The sequence below is a fragment of the Stegastes partitus genome, unplaced genomic scaffold (assembly GCF_000690725.1).
Source record: "Stegastes partitus isolate 25-593 unplaced genomic scaffold, Stegastes_partitus-1.0.2 Scaffold355, whole genome shotgun sequence".
Classification (NCBI taxonomy): domain Eukaryota; kingdom Metazoa; phylum Chordata; class Actinopteri; family Pomacentridae; genus Stegastes; species Stegastes partitus.
In genome coordinates, this window is record NW_007578086.1 from 403,566 (window position 1) to 424,571 (window position 21,006).

Sequence of the window (21,006 nt, forward strand, 5' to 3'; positions counted from 1 at the left end):
TGGATCCTGAAGAAACGCTCTTTCATCTTGCCTGTACTACTGTGTATGTACAGCAAAATGACAATGAACTTGATTTGATTTGATTTAAAGGGAGGGCCTACAAGACATTGCCACTCCATTGCCAGGAGTGTAAAGAATGCTTGAACATCTAGAAAGATGTGACACATAAACCCTTGTGAGGATAAGGTATAAGTTGCAATGTACACAGCTGTCTGCTGCTCTCCCAGTTGCCATGCTATTTCCTTGAGATAAGAATTGGGTGAGAATCAAGCCCAGGCTACAGTAGTGGGGATTTCTCGTACTAGTACGTGAGATACCTGCTCAAGCAGGTGTGTTACCAGGCTGTCCATCATTAAATTCCTCCATAGTATAGTGCAGTTTTGCATGATTTGGCTCAACTCAATAATTGAAAACAATAGCTTCTGTGACTATAGTCTGGCTGTGCACAAGTGGCCTAATTTTTCTAACACAGGAAACACATGTTAGTCTAATACAGCAACTTCTCTCCTTCGGCTTAAGTGTTTTATTTTATTTTTTTTAACATGTAAGGGTTGGCAATTTTGGGAACTTAATAGGGCATATCAGTAAATCAATTAAATATTACAGTCAGGTAACCACAAAAAGTCAGAGCATGAATTCTAATAGCACCTTAACATCTCTGCCGTCAACAAATCAAAGGTCATATGACCAGGCTAAGCTGTCAAGAGTTACTTCAGCATGCTGCTGACTTTAATGATTTCTTGCACCATTCTTAACACTGTGACAGACACAGGCTATCTCAATTTAGAAAACACAGTCCCGACAACACTTACTATATACCACCTGCTCAGCATCAGAGTGGCCTATTTCACAAATGAAGAGCAAATTATAATATTAGAGAAAGACAATTTTAAATACATATTATATAATTAAAGTACCACAGCTACAGTAGCTAAAACAGGAGGAAAAGCTGCAAAAATTTTGGTAAGCCTGATGTTACCTTAGTTATCTCAAATCTTGCTCATAGTACAGACCTCTGGTGACAGTCACAATACTTCTGGACATTTCTCTTGTATTTGTCCTTTTTTGCTACTCATATTTTCTTCCTTTCTCTCTGCCACTTTCTTTCACCAGCAACCTTTCCTCCCTGATGATGGGATCGTAAATCTTTTCTTTTAAACTACTGAATAAACCAGAACCAGACTGCCATGAATCCGCAGGAGATGGAACCTGGCCAGAAAGTGATGGAGGAGACTGATGTTCCTCCTCGTAGTCAACACAACAGCCACAATAGCCGGTCCCGTAACCACAGCAACCAGGAAAAACGCTACAGACGCTGTGAGACTTCAGCTGGAGGAAGTGCGGGTGGCAGAACCAGGGTGCCACAGATGCGCAAGCCACAGGATGAGCAGGTGACAGAGCTTCAACATGAAGCTCAGTCTTCTCAACCACAGCAAATTCAGCCCATTCCTCGACCTGCGGTGACACGTTATCGCAGACAGGGGGACAGCGAGGCTCGCATCAGAGCCCAGCAGCAGAGGCACAGACAGAGGCAGCAGAGAGAGGCAGAGAGAGCACAACACGAAAAGCAGCACCATGCAGAGATGACCCAGGACGATGAACGAGAAAGAGACGATTCAGTGCTGGCCCGCTCAGCAAGTACTGAGAGTGGTTTCCACACCCATACTGACCGGGCAGAGGGAGACGACGGTCTGGTGATGATGTCTCTGGAGCCTGAGGGGCAGCCAGAGGTGGAAAATGAGGCAGGCAGCTACAGCCTACAACTACAGCCTGAGGCCGAGGGGTACACTGAAAGTGAGACGGAACAGCAACATCTCCATTCATGTTCTAACTATCCTCAGCTCCCACCCCTTCCACGTGAACCCTTGCCTAATATCCAAAATCTCCATAGAGACGATGAAGCAGAGGAGATACTGAATGCTGGATACTCCAACTATGTCTATACCCAGCCCCTCAGCCACTCTGGGGAAAGGCCCAATGCCTCAGCTGATCAGAACTTGGAAAGTTTAGACGCCTATTCTGAGCCATATGACATTTATTCACTCTCAGAGCATGTTTACGAAGAAATCTGTGATGCTCCAACAATAGTTTCATCTGATGCAGGTCGGACAAATGATACAGGGTCTCCCAAACAAGCAAGGGCTGGGTTTCAGCTGTTGCAGGGCCCAGTTGAAGGTAGAGATTATCATCAGCAGGAAGCGGTGGGCTCCCGTCTGCACCACTATGATGAACGGTCAGATGGTGAGTCGGACAGCCCGGAAAAGGAGGCTGAGTTTGCCCCGTATCCACGCGCTGACAGCTGTGACCAAGAGGAGGATATTGACTGCATCATTACTGAGGTAAAAGAAAGCCTAAGCTCTCAAAGTCTCGATCATGCCGCAGAAGACACCATAAAGGAGGAAAAGGAGCTACCGCAGCAAGAAGAAAAGCCCCAACCTCAGACCCAAACCACCACTGACAAAATCCATAATGATGCCAATCAAGAGAAAAAAGATGGACAGCAGGCTGTGAGTCCTTCAGAGGAGCCTGTAGCTGTGAGGAACAGTCAGGAGAAGAGGGATGCTATATCTCTGGCCATTAAAGACATCAAGGAGGCCATAGAGGAAGTAAAGACCAGAACAGTGAGATCTCCTTATACACCTGATGAACCAAAGGAGCCCATTTGGGTAATGAGGCAGGACTTGAGCCCCACTGCTGAATGTGACCTCCAACCATCACTTGGAGGTGATGTAAGTACAGCAGTTCTGACTATTATTGATCAAGTTGTATTGGGATTATGTGTATTTGAATAGGAATGTGTTGGTTTACTTCACTAATGGCCAGGTCAGCCAAAATACCTTGACTGGTCTCCTATTTGGTAACACATCTTAAAGTCTATTTATTATTTCAACAACATCCCTCACAGCCAGCGTCAGGATATAAACAACAATTCAGTTCAATTCGATTTGATTTTTTTTTTTTTTATACCACCATCTTCATCATTCCATACCTGGGAGCTGGGAGCTGATTCAAAAGATGAGGAGCCGGATAGCTGAAGGCTCTGCCCCTCTTTTTAATTTTCAAAACTCTAGGAACCACAAGTTAGTCTTTAAGATAGACTGGAGCGTTGTCATTTAGGGCTTTGTATGTAAATTTTGTTTGTAATTGTATATGGTGCCAATATGAATCGAGTCTATTATGTAATAGTAGCTCCTGTTTAGAAACGTCAATATGAGGGACAGCGGAGAGAATAGAAAAGTAAATTATTTAGCAAATTTGCAATTTAATGCATTACTCTTGTTTGGGGTGTACAGCATTTTATGTACACTGCAAAAACAACACACAATTTGATTTTTTTCAGTATGCTGATGTGTGTGTGAGTATGCATTTGTATATCTGTGTCTGGGAGGGCCAGGTGAAGTTCTAGACATTGGCAGAGATTGTGTGTATGTGTGTGTGTGTGTGTGTGTGTGTGTGTTTGTGTGTGTTTGTTTGTGTTTGTGTGTGTGCGTGTGTGTGTGTGTGAGTAAGTGTGTGTGTGTGTGTGTGTGTGTTTGTGCCTGTATGTGGCCCTGTCCTCTACACCATCTGTAAACCCCAGAAGAGAGAAAGAACAAGAGGTTTCTGTTAGCTTAACAATGAGCTTCTGTTTAAATTATTAACCAAATGAAGTCATCTGAACACACATACACACACACACACACACACACACACACACACACACACACACACACACACACACACACACACTCACTCACACAGTTTGTACATCAGTATTGAGAATGTGGCACTGAGCCTCTTTCTGAGTTTGAGTGAGGACATGGTTAGCATAGTTTATCTATGAAGAAGATTATTTATCTGTCATGCTAGCTTTTAGATTTAGTAGAGACAGGCAGGAAATATGGGAAACGTCAAAACCAGGGAAGCACAGACTGTAGTTGTCACAGTTTTTGAGTAAATTCCTCTATGTGTTGGAGTTAACCAAAAAGGAATCATGCTGATTAGCAAACTTTCAAGGCACTGGCTACGTTATTGAATTTTGCAAATAGGTAGGATGTTTCCATTCTGCCATCAGAAAAGTAAAGTTGAAGATGAGTCATTGACAACTCCAGAATCTAATCAGTTTTTTCAGAAACCTCATCATAGAACTGCAATGTCATTGCATAGTATACTACCAAATTAAGCTCAGTGTGGGAGTGGTGACACTCCCTCTGGGAATAATAAAGTCAGTCTAAGTCTAAGTGGCCTTTGCCAAGCTGTCACTGTTGAGCTTCCTTACAAGTTCCAATATGCCAAAAGGCAAAATTTCCACTTGTGGGATCAAAAAGGGTGTCCTTTATCTAGCTACCTAAAAAACAGGAATAAAAATCCTACTTACAGTAATAAACAAAAGTTTACATGCACTTAAAAAAGACCATGTTTGTCATGGCAGTCTTGAGTTCACCGCGACTCCTATGACTCTTAATTTTATTTAATGGTATGACTAAAACACATGCATCTTTGACAATCATGCATTTTCGTTTTTTGATAGATTTATTTAGGTCTTCTGAATGTATGACATAATCTGGGCGTCTTTGACAGTTATGCATTTTGTTTCGTTGATAGATTTATTCAGGTGTTCTGAAAGCATGACAAAATCTGGTCGGTCAAATATATCTATACAGCAATACTAACATTTGGTTTAAATGCCCTTTGGTCATTTTCACCTCAGGTAGGCAATTTTGTTTAGCGGGCCAAGGTCTGGTTGTATCTTTGATCACTCCTCTTGACATAATTGGTGCAGTTAAACCAAATTTGTTGCCTTCTGACACAGACTTGCTTCGTCATCATAAAATTAAGCCATTAAATTAGGACTTTACGTAGTGAAGTCTGTAAAACCATAATTCCAGCCTGTTTAGCCATTTCTTTACTCCTTTTGATGTGTGTTTGGTGTCATTGTCTTGTTGGAATACCCCACTGCAACCAAGACCTAACCTTCTGGTGGATTTAAGGTTTTCCTGAAGATTGTGGAGGTAATCGTAATTTCCCATTTATGTAATGTGAAGCACCAGTTTCACTGTCTCCAAAACAGCCCCAGAGTAGAACACTCTCTCTCTTCCAAATATGTTTCCAGTCATTGTGGCCAGATAGCTCAATGGTATTTTTACACAGCAGCCTCTCAGCTCACTTGACTGTGGACACTGACACCTGTGTTCCACCAGTTTGTGATAAGATAATTCAAGTTGCTGTATGTATATTTTTGACCCAGCAGGTTTTGTCCCATTTCCAAAGATCTATAATAAATTTATGAAAGAAACAAAATGCATGTTTGTGTTTCAATCATTTCATTATAGAAAACTAAAAGTTATAGGAGTCATTGGAAAGTCAAGACTGACATAATATACATGATCTTGTATACTTTTGTTCACCACTGTATGTGGTGCTGCTCTCCTCCAACTGCCATTGTAGCCGCTCCCTCCTCTCAATGATTTATTCAGCAGAGTTCAAACAGAGAAAGGTAACAGGTAAGACAAGCTAAATAATTCAATAAGGATCCAATAACAAAATGGTGAAGGCTGTTTTCCTGTTTGCATCACCATGATTGGAACATATAAGCCTGGGTGCTTTTTTTTTTTTAACACAAATGCTTTAAACTTTGTATGAAGATGAATGTTTTCATGACATGCTGTGTAAATTAGTTTGATGACTAAGATGGCATAGCATCACAGTATCATCGGAGCAAATCCAGACTGACAGTTTGCTGATTCCAAGATGAACCCTGATATCTCAGTGTCACTTGAGAAGCTGATTGTCAGTCTGCTGGTGCTGGTATTTATCCACACACGGCCATTCTCATTGCTAGTTCATCTGTGGCACTTGGTGAGGTTTGGCTGCTTTAGAGCATTTGCTAAAAAGTCATGGAAAACTTTTGGATGTATCAGGTAGAAAAGTATGAAGAGGAAAAAGCCAAACAGGAGCAACAGGAGCAACACCCTGAGCAACAGGATCAAGAGCAAAATGAGGTGTGGATGGTTCAAGTTTGTAAAGAATTTTTCCATTGTGTGTTGATGCTTTTTATTTATGGCAGTGGTAGTATCAGTTGTTTAAGGGGTCTTATGTGTGTGGATAATTCAGATATTACACAAAACTCTATACTACTATTTTATTAAGACCAATGTCTTATTTCAAACTCTTTTGTGGGTTAATGGTTCAACAATTTCCCTGAGGTTCGCACCAAAGGGATCAATAAAGTTCTATTTTATTCTAATGCAAAAGCTGAGAGTGGTGATAGTAGTTTGTTTTTTTTATTTTTTTACTTTTGTTTATTTATTTTTCTTCACTTAGGATTTCATGTATTCAGTTTGCAAAGTAATAGTACCATCTATCTATCTATCTATCTATCTATCTATCTATCTATCTATCTATCTACATATATATATATACATAGATAGATAGATACAGAGAGAGATAGAGATAGATAGATAGAGAGAGAGAGAGAGAGAGAGAGAGAGAGGGAGCGAGAGATAGCTGTGGTTCTAAATAGACCAAAGACCACACTTCCATATGGTTTGGTGCGCATTTAATAACCTTTTTAATAATTTTGTGCTGACTTCCAAGTGTGACACTCTCCTTTTCCCGAATGCCATCAATATCTGTTTGAAGTCCTTTATTACTGTCCTTAATTCACCTACAATCACCTTGACAGAGTACTGGTTTTTAAATCTCATCACAAAAGTACATCATGATGCCTATAAGTCAGAATTTTCTGTGGTTGAATCACTGAAACATTCACTTTTTTGTCACAAAAAACAAAACAAAACAATCATACATTTTGTTTTATTTTAGGTCTTCAAATATGACAAAATCTGCTGATCTCTTAACTTTTTGTGGGAGATAGCAATTGACTACAGCTGCTAACTTTTCAAGGCCAATTTAAAGAGGGCCCATCGGGTACATTCATTTGACTAGGTCACAAACACTAGAGTGGGAGAATTTAAAGAGATCAGCAAAGCTCTAGAAAAACAATTTATTGATTTAAACAGTTCAGAAAAATCTCTTGGAGCCACTTCAGCTGCACATCCCAAGAAGTGTTTGTCAAAGCACATGGTACAGTTGTGTCACTGCCATGATCAAGAAGAACACACAATCTGTCACCTGCTGCTGAGAGACAGATGGTCAAGATGGTCAAGAGTTAATCGAGAATTACCAACAAGTGGTCTGAAATGAATTACAGTCTGCTGAAACACAGACGTCAGTGTCCACAGTCAAGGGTGTTTTACATCGCCATGTACTGAGGGACTGCCTGAAGGAGGAAGTTCTTCCTCTAGAAGCGGCACCTTAAAGCTCAACTGAAGTTTGGTGCTGATCACATGGACAAAGAAAAGGTCTTAGGGAGGAAAGTTCTGTGGTCAGATGAAACACAAATTAAGCTACGTGCCCACAATGGCCAGAAACATGTTTGGAGGAGACAAGATGAGACCTTTAACCCCAAGAACACCAAACCTACTTTCTAGCATGATGGTGGTGGTATTCTGCTTTGATGCTGTTTTCGTGCCAGTGAAACTGGTGCTTTTCACAAAGTAAATGGATTAATGAAGATCAAAGATTACCTTCGCATTTGTCAGAAAAACCAAGAATTATCAGCCAGAGAGCTGGATCTTAGAAGCAGCTGGGTGTTCCAACAAGACGATAACCCCAAACACACATCAAGAATGGTCAAAAATGGCTAAATCAGGCTAGAATTAAGGTTTTAGACTGGCCTCCCAAAAGTCCTGACTTCCCTCTGACTTAACTCGATATGATAAAGTATTTGTCAGAAAGCCAACAACTTTAATAATAATAATTGATCAGATTTATATAGCGCTTTTCTAGACTCTCAAAGATGCTTTACACTGTTAATTATTCATTCACATACATTGGGAATGAATGTGGTAGCTATTCCGAATGTATGTGCCCTGGGGCAGACGCAAGGCTGCCATTCTGCAACTACCACCTCAAACAATCCATTCATACCAGGCAAGGTGTGTTTTCCCTAAGGACACAACAACGATGACACAGGTTACCGGGCGGAATTGAACCTCTGACCTTCCCATCATTGACCAACCTGCTCCACCACCTGAGCCACAGCCACCCCAAATTTAGATGAACTGTTTTAGTTACGTGGTCAAAAATACAACCAGAAGCTTGTGGATGGCTACCAGAAGTGCTTAACTGAGGTGAAAATGGTCACATATTAGTATTGCTGTATGCACATTTTTGACCCGGTAGATTTTGTCATATTTCCAGAAGACCTATAACAAATCTTCAAAGGAACCAAAACGCATGATTTTTTTTTTTTTTTTTGGTGAAAAAGACATGGGTTTCAGAGCTGTAGGAGTCATTGGACTGCCATGATAGACATAGTTTTGACTGGTGTATATAAACTTGAACAATGTTCGGTCATATGTGGTACCTACTGATGCAGTTACCTTGTCCAGCAGACGTGAGTTAAGTTGGGATTTTGTTTCTCCATGCAGTCTCCTGGTTCAGGCTCACCCTCTCCTCCAGGAGCAGAGTCATCCAGCAGACATCTGCTTCAGGATGACAGCTTTGAAGCATCTCCTTCCAGTAAAGAGGTGTGTTCAACATTTGACTTTTTTAAATTAGATATTCACTGTCTTATTTTCAGTTTTACATCAAGTTGAAGTTATGTTGGGAAAAGAAAATAACATTCTTGTATTTTTTTTATAGTCCAGGAGAAGCCTTGCATCCTTTCCCACATATGTAGAAGGTGAGTATAGAGGTTCCCCCCTAAAGAGGTATGCTTTACTGTTTAAAGTTGAAGGGAATGTACAGAGGGAGCTGCTGTGTGCAGTAAAAAAGGGGCAGGCGCATACTAATACTAAGAAAAAAAGTTGTTGGCTGCTGATTTGGCCCCTCAGACAGCAGGTTCATTGATGGCTGTGAAACACAGTTGATGGTGGACTTAAGCCATTTCTTTTAGACCTCAACAGAAGAAAGGCGTAATTGAATGATAAGATGACTGCCAGTCTGCTGGTGATTGTAAAATGTGACAAACAATAATAATATAATTGTAATTACTGCAACTGAATTAAGAGATATGTGAGAAAATGAATGGTAGAAAAAGGACGTCAAAACTGAAGCAAAGAATTTTGCTAAAAAAAAACGAGATTTGCTCGAACAATCAAGTGCATGAGAATAAACATGTCTGCAATTAACAAGATATTCAAATAGACGATAGAATTCCAAATGGAAATTTTAGTCAATTGTTGAATGATCAATAAATAAATAAATAAATAAAGAATAAATAAAGAGATGTTAAAAGAAAGAAAGAAAGAAAGAAAGAAAGAAAGAAAGAAAGAAAGAAAGAAAGAAAGAAAGAAAGAAAGAAAGAAAGAAAAATCATACATGCAGCAGAATTAAGGATTATGGAAAAGAAATATTCTAAAATTATTTGAATGGAATAAAAATCCTTTAAACTGAAATTGCAGATGTAACACAAAGATCTGATCTGTACCTAAACTTGTGAGGAAAAAATTGCAAAGGAAATATTTTTGAATTGATAAAGGATAGATAAAGAATCAAACAAATGTCCCAGGTTAATTTTAGTTAATTTTTGAAGACTACATCACCAAACAATGACTGCTTCATGTTACCTGCCCAACAAAAACATTTACATCATTATGCTAATGAAAATTTCACAATTTTTGTGGCGTTTCAGAAACATGTAAAGTACAAGTAAGTGTGAAAACAGCTGAAGACATAATTTTTTCCCTGTCAGCCTGAAAACATTTAAGAATGATTTAAAAGATGTTTGACAAACCTCAAATTGCAGCAGAAGACTAAAGGAGTTCAGAATCACTTTAGATTTCTTGAGTCACTCTATATTAAGGGTCACAAATAGCAACTGGACCAATCACAGAGTCCAATCACTATTTGTGAGTACAATTTTTTTGCAAAACAAATGCTGGACAGGGTGTGTGGAAGTTCAGTGTAAATATTTGCAAATGTGTATGTGTGGTTTCTGAAATGGGTGAAAATACAACAAAGTACGAGAAATGTAATATAAACAGGTACTGAAGAGACATGAATTTTAAGGGGCAATATGGCAATCAGATTACCTGAATGTATTTTCTGCTGTGCACAGGATTGCCACATTGTGGAAATGCTGCACAGTGTGGCCCACTTAATGTTCCACCGCTTTATCGAGTATCCCGTTTATATATATCCCGTTTCATAAAATATCGAAGTCCTGCATCATTTCCTATATAACCTATAGTGAAACAGCCCATTTATTGTCATAGAATAATGTCGTAATTCCAGTCTTTGTCATAACAACATTACTCGAAATTAATTCCAGGAATAACTTTTGCCCTTTTAAAGTCGTGGTCGGCCGATCGGTACGGCTCATGGGGCAAGGGTTGGTCATGCGTGGAAGATGATCACATCCTGGTCAGCCACGGAAGGCAGTGTGTTTGTTTGTTTGTCAGTTACCTGCTGGCCTGAGATTGGCTTCACTGAGTTATTCACACACTGACATTAATTAGGGAACATCAAAGAGAATCGCATTGCTGCAGAGCACTCATAACTGAACTGCTCAGCTAGTTAATCATGATAAGTTAATCCTCTGTATACCCTCTGATTAAAGGAAATAACTTTTATTGATGGGGTGGCTTTTCGGACTGACAAAGGTGAAAATTCACTGAGGCAAATCCATAAAGCTCCGTTTGAATCAACACTTCTTGGACTTCAAAGAAACTGTCCCGTTGGTCTTGTGAAAACAGTCCCATTTTGACTTTACGTATAGATCCCCATTTTTCATCACACAGACACAATATTCTCAGTGCTCTATCGTTGCGGACACTTTGATACACTAATCTAATGATAAATAAATAATAACTCTGTTTATTAGAATAACCCGGATATAGTCAGAATTCCATCCTCAACTGAGGGTATGATAATAAACGGGCAGCACTGTAGCACAATGGTGTCAGCTACTAACACCAAAGTTTTGCACTTAAGGAAATAGAAGGAATAGCTGCCAGCTAGAAACAGCAAACACTCATTAAGGAAGAAGAATGTATTGGTAAAAAAATAAATAAATAAAAAATGGACTCGGAGAAAAGGTGTGTAGAAGCCAATAATGTAAGAACAGCCAATAACGTAACAACGGCCGATAACGTGATAAATTTGCACTTTTTAAAATGTCATAGGCCAATAATGTAATCAAAGTCCTGAACCAATAACGTAATATCTTTTGTACTATAACGTAATAAGTTATTATGTTACTGGCCTGGTAAAAAAAAAAAAAATCTTTCTAAATGTAATAACCAGCCAATAACATAATAAGTTATTACGTTATTGGCTAGTTATTATGTTATTGGTTCAGGACTTTTATTACATTATTGGCCTATTACATTTTTTGGCCCCACTTTCAATCTGCATGAAACTTGTAAATCAATTGTTGGGTTTCTCTGTAGATTTTAAGGTCTTCACCTTACTGTGTAAAGTACCCTGTGAAAGTATCTTTTGTGATGAGGTGATATATACATAGAACTAAATTGAATAGAATGAACTCGTACTCTTAAAACAAAAATTAAATCGGCTTTGCTACCAAATTGTTTAGCGCATGAGGGCTGTGAATTAAATTGTGCAATGCTATGCTGTGCTATTAAGTACTTTTTCCATGAGCCCGCATATCGTTTGTCTTTCCTGAGGAACTTGCTCATAGTTCATGGTGAAATTGGTCATATATAAATGTGACTTGTCTTTCCTACCCCTGCAAAATGTGCACAAAGCAAATTGTTGTGGCTGAGATATCTGTTAGGAAGTTTATCTGTCTGTGGGTATTAATTGCACATTTGTAGAGCTGTGTGTATTTTCAGTCAGACATTTACATGGTAGGTACAGATGCTAATGGATTTTGGTAGTTTGCTAAAAATGTATAAACACTTACATGTCCCAAACAGGAGAGATCAACTGAGCAGTTGATCAAACTGTGAGTGAGACACAAGTTCAACTCCCTTTTTTTATTCAGTATAATTTTTATACCACTCTCATCACTTCAGTGCCTGGCCCCTGTGACCCAGAGGACCTGATTGATGGGATAATCTTTGCAGCCAACTACCTGGGCTCCACTCAACTGTTGTCGGACAAGACACCGTCCAAGAACATCCGCATGATGCAAGCACAGGAGGCTGTCAGCCGCATCAAGGTGAACACACACATAGCACACACGTCAACAAGCTCACAGAGTGTATTTACACACTAGTCTGAAGTTAGCAGATTGCACATATATTTTTACAAGCAAGCCAAGTCTCTTAAGGTTTAAGCTTAGTTAGATTGTTGTACTTTTTTGAACTGGTAACGCACAGTAATACCGGATACAACAGAAGCAAGTACATCCCTGTGCGATATTATCTAAATATCAAATGATTTCACCTTCCATCAGTTTTCAGTAACTGCATTTTTTTCTAAGTTGAACACAGAGGCCGTGAAATAGAAATTCAGTGCAACAACAGTGAATACACCTATGATCACTGAAACACATCTGAGAACACCTGTGATCTTTAATCAGCCTAACTGCATGACCATGGTTTATAATGAGCTTTGCTCTGTGTCTATCTGCATATCCGCATCGTAGCTCCAAATTGAAAAGAACTGGAACTGAAATATCTAATTATGTGACTTCACAAAAGTTGGAAAGAATACAGAAAGATCAGTGACCAGCTAAAAATCAGTCAAAACACAGTTGCAGGAGTAATCAGGAGGCATAGAATGAGCCATAGTACTGCTAATCAGAGCCGCAGTGGTCGCCCTACTACAATGACACTGTTGACAGTACACTACTTTTCTGGTCTACCTCTACAAACCAAATGAGCAGGTACTTCATTTGGCACAGGGGTTATCAATAGAAACTGGAGTTACTGTAGCAGCTCAGACAGTGTTGAGGACATTACGTAACATCATCTTTGATAGACTGCATTGCTTGCTCTTCAGTACAAAAGTGCAAGATTAAACATAGCTGAAATGCATGAAAGAAGCATGATGAATTGGGAACAGATTCTTTGGTCAGATGAGCCCATGATACATTAGTTTGACTCAGATGGGTCAAGTGTGAATACACCAAAATACAGGCTGACTTGAATCCCAAAGAACACCTTTGGGGTATTTTAAAATGAAAGGCATAATTCTACAACCCCTCCAGCAAAGAGCAGCTGAAAAATAGTGTCTGAAGAAAGACAGAACATCTCTCCAGTAGTGTGGTATTCTTCATGCTGAGGAGGATTGAGCCTGTCATTATAAATATAGGTGGACATACAAAGTACAAGTGAAGTTTAAATAAGAAAAAATAGCTTACTGTTCAATTTAGAATTGATCCACTCATCAAGAGGTTTTTTTTATTATTATTATTATTATTGTTAAACATGTGATATTGCAGAGGAGGAGGATTATATATATATATGTAATTAGAATTTAATTTTAATAATTTCCCTTAATTTTTTGTGTTATTTATTTTTAAAATATTAGTGTGTGAAAGTGTTTGGAAACAAAAATGCTATTGATCAAAATATTGCATGACAATTATTAATATAATACTCTGGGGGAAGAGGAGTATGTAGTTCCATTTAAAGCCATCTGAATTTAAATGCAGCACAATTGTATTCTTGATTACAACTTACAAAGTACAGAAACAGACTTTGCACATTCATGGGTTATGTCATGCTACGTTAAGGCAACTGTGTGCTAAAAGTGTATTTATTGCTCACAGTCTCACATTTTTCTTCCTAAAATAATTACAATTATATTACATTCAATTAAATAAGTTCATATAATATTTCAAATACATTGCATTACACATCAGTTGCTTTTGCAGAAAATGCAAGAAAACAAGGAACCTGTGAAACATAGTGTTACCCATTCTCTGTAAACAAGTATGCCTTTGTATGTACACTCATACTTGGTAAGTGTGAAGAAGAGTCGTAGCATGACTGACTGTCAGTAGATCTTTTTCAAGAAAAGATTTTACCGAGTCATAGCTTGTAAAGCAAAGATGTACCTGATTACATTAATGAGGGTTGTGTTCCATTTTGGTAATCCCTCTCAAGGCTGCTGATTCACATGATGTAATGGGACACTAGATAGGCCTGTGTTTTTCCTACTATAACAAATAAAATGTCTGCTGTGCATAGCAATTGAACAGCTAGTAAAAACTTACAAATGGATGCATTATGTGTTTGATAAAGCTCTGATTTGATTTGATAATATGTATCTTCATACAGTTTAGCTCAGTGAATGTCTATTGAGATATTCTGTTGCAATGTCCATGTGTTTATCTGTGACTGTTTCACTCCCCTCACCTCACCCTCCTAACCCTTGTTTAGTTCATAACTCACTATAATGCAGGATATTTGATTTTGTGATGTACTCACAGACCATTCAGTCAAAATCAAACACACATACACATGTACAGAGCAGTAATACATCCAGCATCTGCCACAGTGTCACAGCACTTCCAGGCCTACGCTGAGTTTTGAGTTGTGTATACTGTTAATCCTCACTGCTCTTCTTTTCGGGATTTTTTTAAAATGGTGAAAACATAAAAATGTGGTGGTAAATACACAAAACAGTCCATTTTTTCCCCCAGAAGATTGCTGCGCTTCAGAGTGACAGGAGAAACATATGGTGTGTGTTTGACCAGTCTCTTCAGCTTAGCTATTCCAACATTTGCTCCACACTTGTGTACCACAACAAGACAGTAATGAAGACTTCCTGGAAGTTAGATAGGTGACTCACCCCATGACCAATCTGTCAACTGTTAGCGGCGTTTCCATGGTAGCATGGTGCGCTATTTTCTTCTACTGTTTGTCCTCTAAACAGAAGTGTTTGCTTATCTATGACAATGGTATAACGTCTGGTGTGGTCATCCATCTAGTTTTGGATTTTCTCCTTAGAGTTAATTCTTTAAGTTATGAAACATGTTTCAGTAACTTTTAAAACATGACCAAGCTCCATCTAACATACCTACAGCCTGAGAGCATGCGTTTTGCAGGTTTAGCATTAGGAGGGCACAGTCGTAAACAAAAGTTTACATACACTTGTTAAGATCATGTATATCAATAGCGATCAAATGATTGCTATAATTCTTAATTTTTTAGGATGAAATTGTTGACACACATGCATCTTTGTCACAAAAAACAATCATGAATTTTTCATTCCTTTATAGATTTATTGTAGATCTGAAAATGTAACAAAATCTGTGGGGTCAAAAACACATACGTATATGTAAAAAGGTGTATTAATCTTTTTCTTTTGTGGCATGGTTTCTTACCTTCTTCTGAGTAATTACAGTTGACTACAGTTGACAGTTGCTGACTTTGCTGAGCCAAGTTAAATATTTAATATTTAATACACTCATCAGACTTGGCCACAAAAGCGACAATGACAAAGTCTTAGGAGGCTCAACACAGATCTTAAAAAGGAAATTATTGACTTGAACAAGTCAGGACAAGTCCACACTGTGGAACTGCAAATTCTCTATATGATCGAAGAGGGGTTGTCAAACTTTAAAAAATGTATTCCTAGAGCCACGAAGTGTATGTTGGATCATTTCAAGTTTACTGAAATGAAGAACCAAGCCTTGTAGTATGGGTGCAGACTGAATTCCAACAAAGTAGTATTAGCTGTCTAGCCAGTAATGTTAAGAGGGCCACAAGATCTGATTTGATTTTAGGAAAGGCCACAGTGGGTCACTATCTTTGATAGTGAGTAATCCTGGAGAGAGACAATTCTTTCGTAGCCCCAGGAAATGATATCTTTTGATGTGAGGGGAGGTAGCAAGAATGAATCGACGGGGAGATTTGTGGGCTGAGAAGGAAATTGGGAGGTAGTGTCCCATGTAAAACTGCGAACCTGTAGGTATCTAAAACAAAAGTGACGATTAGGGATATCAAATTTGATTGACAGCTGTTGGAAAGAGGCAAAGACACCTTCAATATACAAATCCTTAAATGACTTTATACCCAAAACACACAATGTGGAAAAGACTTTTTCTGCTAAAGAGGGAATGAAAGCATGATTCATGGCTTTTGGGGCCTGCAATGAAAACGACTGCCATCTAAAATGGCGTCTAAGTTGATTGCAGATTTTGAGAGTCGTCTTGACTAGAATGTTTTTGCAGCGCACTGAGCAGGCAGTTAGATCAGGGGTATAAATCAAGGCAGCCAATGAAGTTGGTTTACAGGAAGATACTTCTAATTGTAACCATGCCAGGGCAGGGTGTAAGGTATCAGCACACACCCAGACATGAAAGTTGGCCGCCCAGTAGTAGAAATTGAAATTTTGAAAGGCCATGCCCCCCAAGCAGAATACACTGAAATAGGAAAGCGAAGTTAGGCAGGATATTCATTTCTACTAAACTAACACGACCAGCTAAAGATAATGGAAGTAATGGCCACCTTTCAAAGTCCTGTTGTTCTTGACACTTCTCTTTAGAGAAGTGTGAAGTTGTGTTTGAAAAGATTCCTAAATTTATCAGTTACTTGAACCCCCAGGTATGTAAACTTGTCCAAAATAATTCTAAAAGGTGTTGTGTAAAGAGAATATTTACAAGCCGCAGTATTTAGAGGGAATAATTTGCTCTTATTAAAATTTAGCTTGTAGCCAGAGATGTGACCAAATGATTGAAGGGTCGAAAGCACAGCGGGCATAGATATATCCAGTCTAGATATGTAAAAAAGCAAATGGTCTGCATAAAGCAAGACCTTCTGCTTGATGCCCTCTCTGGTCACACCGGTGATGTCAGGGTTGAATCGGAGCGTAATGGCAAGGGGCTCTATAGCAACAGCAAAGAGAAGGGGGAATAACGGACATCCCTGTCTTGTAGCCCTAAAGAGTGGAAAGTAATCAGAGTGGTTGTTGATAGTTCGAACAGAGGCAAGTGGATGAGTATACAATAACTTAACCCAAGCTATGAACTTCTCGAAAAGTCAAACTTATCTAAGATGCGGAAAAGATAGCTCCACTCTACTCTTCCAAAAGCCTCCTCAGCATCGAAAGAAAGTATAATTTCAGGGTATTTCGATTCAGAGGGATTATACAAAACATTAAATAAACATCTGACATTCAAAAAGGCATGTCTATTCCTAATAAAGAACATCTGAGATATTGGACAGATGTTCTCCCAGTTTCTGCCGTAGCTTTCCACAGTTAAGGCTTAATCATGCCATTCATCCTTTCCACTAACTGTTCTGATTAAGGATGATGAGGGGGATTGAGGGTAATCCGGTTCACAAAACATGGACCATTATTGGGATAGAGTTTCTCTGGAATACCAAAACTTGGAATAATGTAATGCTTTTGCTACTGCATGTGCATCTGCTTTGAAAGTTGGAAATACTTCAGTGCACTTAGTGGATAAATCCACAATACTTAGGGCATATCTTTTCCCTTGACATGATGGCTAACCCTAACCCTATGGAAGATGAGTTGGGTGTAGCTGATAGGTTTTGCTAGAGATATACATGGTGCTCTGTAATTTCTGAAAAACTCCTTGTCTTCAGGAGTGAGTGTACATAATGCTCCTATACAGCCAGTGTCATCCCAAAATAAATCTGTAACCCTAAGGCTGGTATGGGATATTGTGCATGTCCTTCAGGCTCTGGACATCCTCATGATGAAGTATAACTCATTTAGTGAGGCCATCTAAAGCCTGTTTAAAAGGTGGGCCCTAACATCACTGGATCTAGGGTATCATAATAGTATAGGGTTTGTTCACCTTCTACCACCATCAGTCCTTCACAAGAGTTATCTTCAGCCCTCCTGCGTGGATCTTGTGTATCACCTCAGGTCCAAGCCTGGACATTGCATCATGTCCAATCACATTTGTGGGGCATAACTGTGAAATCAGTGTGGGCTGAACACTTTTCCTTCCTGTCAATGGAGCCCGTGTAATTGCTGGGTCTGTGAGTTTTACCTGCACAACATGTCCTCACTGAAACCTCTTGTGACATTTTAAAACCTTTTGGACAAACTAGACTTGTCATAACATTTTACACGCACCAGTATCACAATGGAACTTAAGTGGAATGCCATTAAGTAAAAGTGTAATAAAAGGCTTGTTATCCATCATCAAAATGTCAGAAATTCCTCTCAGCTTTAAAACATGTCTCCTTTTGTACATTTAGTGTGGGTATTGATGTGTAAATGTCCATCAGTGCATAAACTTGTTCCTCTTGAGAGCCAGTCCAGTCAGAGTCAGTTAGTCATGCCCGTGGTCCCTCCCTGATCTTTTCAACGGCGGTGAGGACAGTCATGGGCTCAGTGCTGTCCACTCCCACACACACAACAATCTTAGTCCTCCCTCCACAGCCAGCTCTGCATCCTCTGCTCCCTTGTGCCATTGACATTACCTCGGATGAAGACATCAGCATTATTTTCATCAGATAAAAACACATTACCTTTTGGTTTTTGGGACTCTTTTCACCAAGTAGGATTCCTCTCTCTCTCTGCATATATAGCATAGTCTTTGAAGTCCTGTGAAGGCTTTGTCCTCCACCATACACAGAATTTCTTTGCATACACAGAATAGGATGACAGGAAGTCAATTAAAAAAAGCTTTTTTACCTGCTGTGCGTCCAGGCTCTATATACCCAGACTGTCAGCTTCTGATTTTGTTCACCAACTTTGGGGTTAGGTAACCCTTACATTGGAGCTTGAAATTCTTCCCCCACCATTTCTTCTGGACGGTGATATGGATCATAAATTTTTTCTGATCTGGTCCGCCCTACAGGTGACGATGACTGTAGAACAGACGTCAGGACAATAGTTGTGCTGTTCAGTGCAGGGTAGAGAGCCATGGAGGGATTGGGGAGGAGTTTGGGAGACCGGGACAACCAATGGAGCCGTAGGAAGAGGTGTTGAGTAAACAGGGGCTAGGAAAGACAAGAGCAGCTTCTCTCAGTGTACTGCTCCTTTATAGATGCAGGTAAATATGGAACATCCTGTGGCTAGAGTAGTTATACAGTTGATAATATAAAGCGGTTCAGAATGGTTTGGGTGAGGAACTGCCTGCAAAACACATTCCAATTTGCAACTGCCACAGATGAGGTCACAAAGACTTTATCAGTGTTTGTATAACGTTCTGGATTGGTTTTGGTACCAGTGGAACTGGTGCTTTACACAAAGTAAATAGAATAATGAAGAAGGAGGATTACCTTCACATTCTTCAGGAAAACCTAAAATTAGCAGCCAGACAGTTGGTTCTTGAACACAGTTGGGTGTTCCAACAAGACAGTAGCCTCAGATGCACATCAAAAGTTGTAGAAAAGAAAAGAAAAAAAAGGTTAAATCAGGATTGAATTAAGGTTTTAGACTGGTCTTAAACCCCATCCAGAAAATGTAGACTGTGATATGAAAAAAAGTTTATCAGAAAGTCAAAAAAAATTGTTGAACTGCACCAATTCTGTCAAGAGGAGTGGCTCAAGACACAACCAGAAGCTTGTGACCAACTACCAAAAGCATCTAATTGAAGCAAAAATGACCAAAGGACATTTAACCAGATATAAGCATTGCTGTATGTATATTTTTGACCCAACAGATTTTTTATTACTCCGGAAGATCGATAATAAATTCATAAAAGACCCAAAAATTCATGATTTCTTTTTGTGACAAAGACACATGGATTTCAATGATTCCATCATAAAAAAATCTTAAAGTTATAAGAGATGTAAACTCAAGACTGCCTTGATATATGTGGTGCTTACATGTGTATGTAAACTTTTGTTCATGACTGTGTATCTCCCTCCCCATTTAACTCACTTGAAGATGTTTGTTCATATTTGATACCAGCTAATAAAAGGTACCACATATGAACAAAAAAAGCGTGTCTCATCAGTGGATTTTGTTTCTTTGGCCTGCAGCTGCTTGTAACAACGTCAGCTACTTCCCCATCCTTCAACTACCTGATTTTCTTGGTAGCAAGACTTGCTGCTTTTAGGAACTAAATAAATCAATATGCAACACATTCTGTCCTTGCTTAACTTAACCTATTTCATTAAGGATACACTACCAGCTGCTACTTATTATCTCGAAAAGCCCTCATGGACAAGCACTGTCCTGTTACTCAGTCTTTATATTCCCCACCACACACTTAGATCAATCCACTGGTGGTATTTTCAGCCCTAACTTCACTGCTTTGAAATAATTCACTACACTTGATCAAAGAGGTAAACATCACTGTGAACTCTAAAATGTATTTCCACCTGACTGTAGTTGAACAACCCTGACTGTAACAACACAATTGTTACTGGTTTATGTTGTGTTATCATTTTTATTTCACTTTACTTGTAATAAAATAGGCTGTATTGCAGTCTATTTGTAACATGTCCAATGCACTTGTAAAGTATATTGAGAAACCTCAGATTAGCTAGTAGAGGAAGGCTAATGCAAACACACTTTGTATTATCATTTCTCTCCATGGCAACATATTCAAAGACTGTCATTGTATAATAAATTCACACAATTTTAGTGTGAGCAGAGAGTGAGCACTGACAGCAGTCCTAAGTCCTGTGTTGGCTGAGGCTGGGCTATGTTGGCAGATGTTCTGTAGCCAGGTGGTGATCAGGACTAATGAACTCCCCGAGGTTCAGCTGAGGGAAAATCAGAGGGTAAGGGGGTTCAACGCTGGAACCCTGTAATTCTTATTATTTTCATATGTTAATCTGGCAACATCCAGCATGAATGCTAGACAAATCAGCAAAGTGTTAAGATAATCCCATGACTCACCAACTCTTCATGCTTCTAAACATTTAAACTGTATGTTATAATTTAATTAATCAGATTAACTGACATGCACAACGTCCCAGGCCAGGCAAATTAAGGACTGCAGCCAAAATGACCAAATCTGGATCAAATTTATCCTAAGTCTGATCTTCAGCAGGAGAATGATGATGGTTATAGAAAATGCTGTTTTCCTACCCTAACAGCTGCAAGATGGTCATCTTAAATGTTTTGCTATTATAAAGAGGTAATGTTATAACTGTAGCATTA

General features: G+C 39.1%; 1 protein-coding gene across 1 annotated transcript in view; it reads left to right on the plus strand.

Moving 5' to 3' along the window:
- Window positions 1–1,187: 1,187 nt before the first annotated feature.
- Window positions 1,188–21,006, plus strand: part of apba1a (amyloid beta (A4) precursor protein-binding, family A, member 1a) — a 37,820-nt gene continuing 18,001 nt past the window's right edge. The window contains exons 1-4 of the mRNA XM_008284346.1: window positions 1,188–2,729; window positions 8,475–8,573; window positions 8,689–8,728; window positions 12,027–12,172. Coding sequence (XP_008282568.1) covers window positions 1,188–2,729; window positions 8,475–8,573; window positions 8,689–8,728; window positions 12,027–12,172 — 1,827 coding nt within the window. The remainder of the gene's footprint in view (window positions 2,730–8,474; window positions 8,574–8,688; window positions 8,729–12,026; window positions 12,173–21,006) is intronic.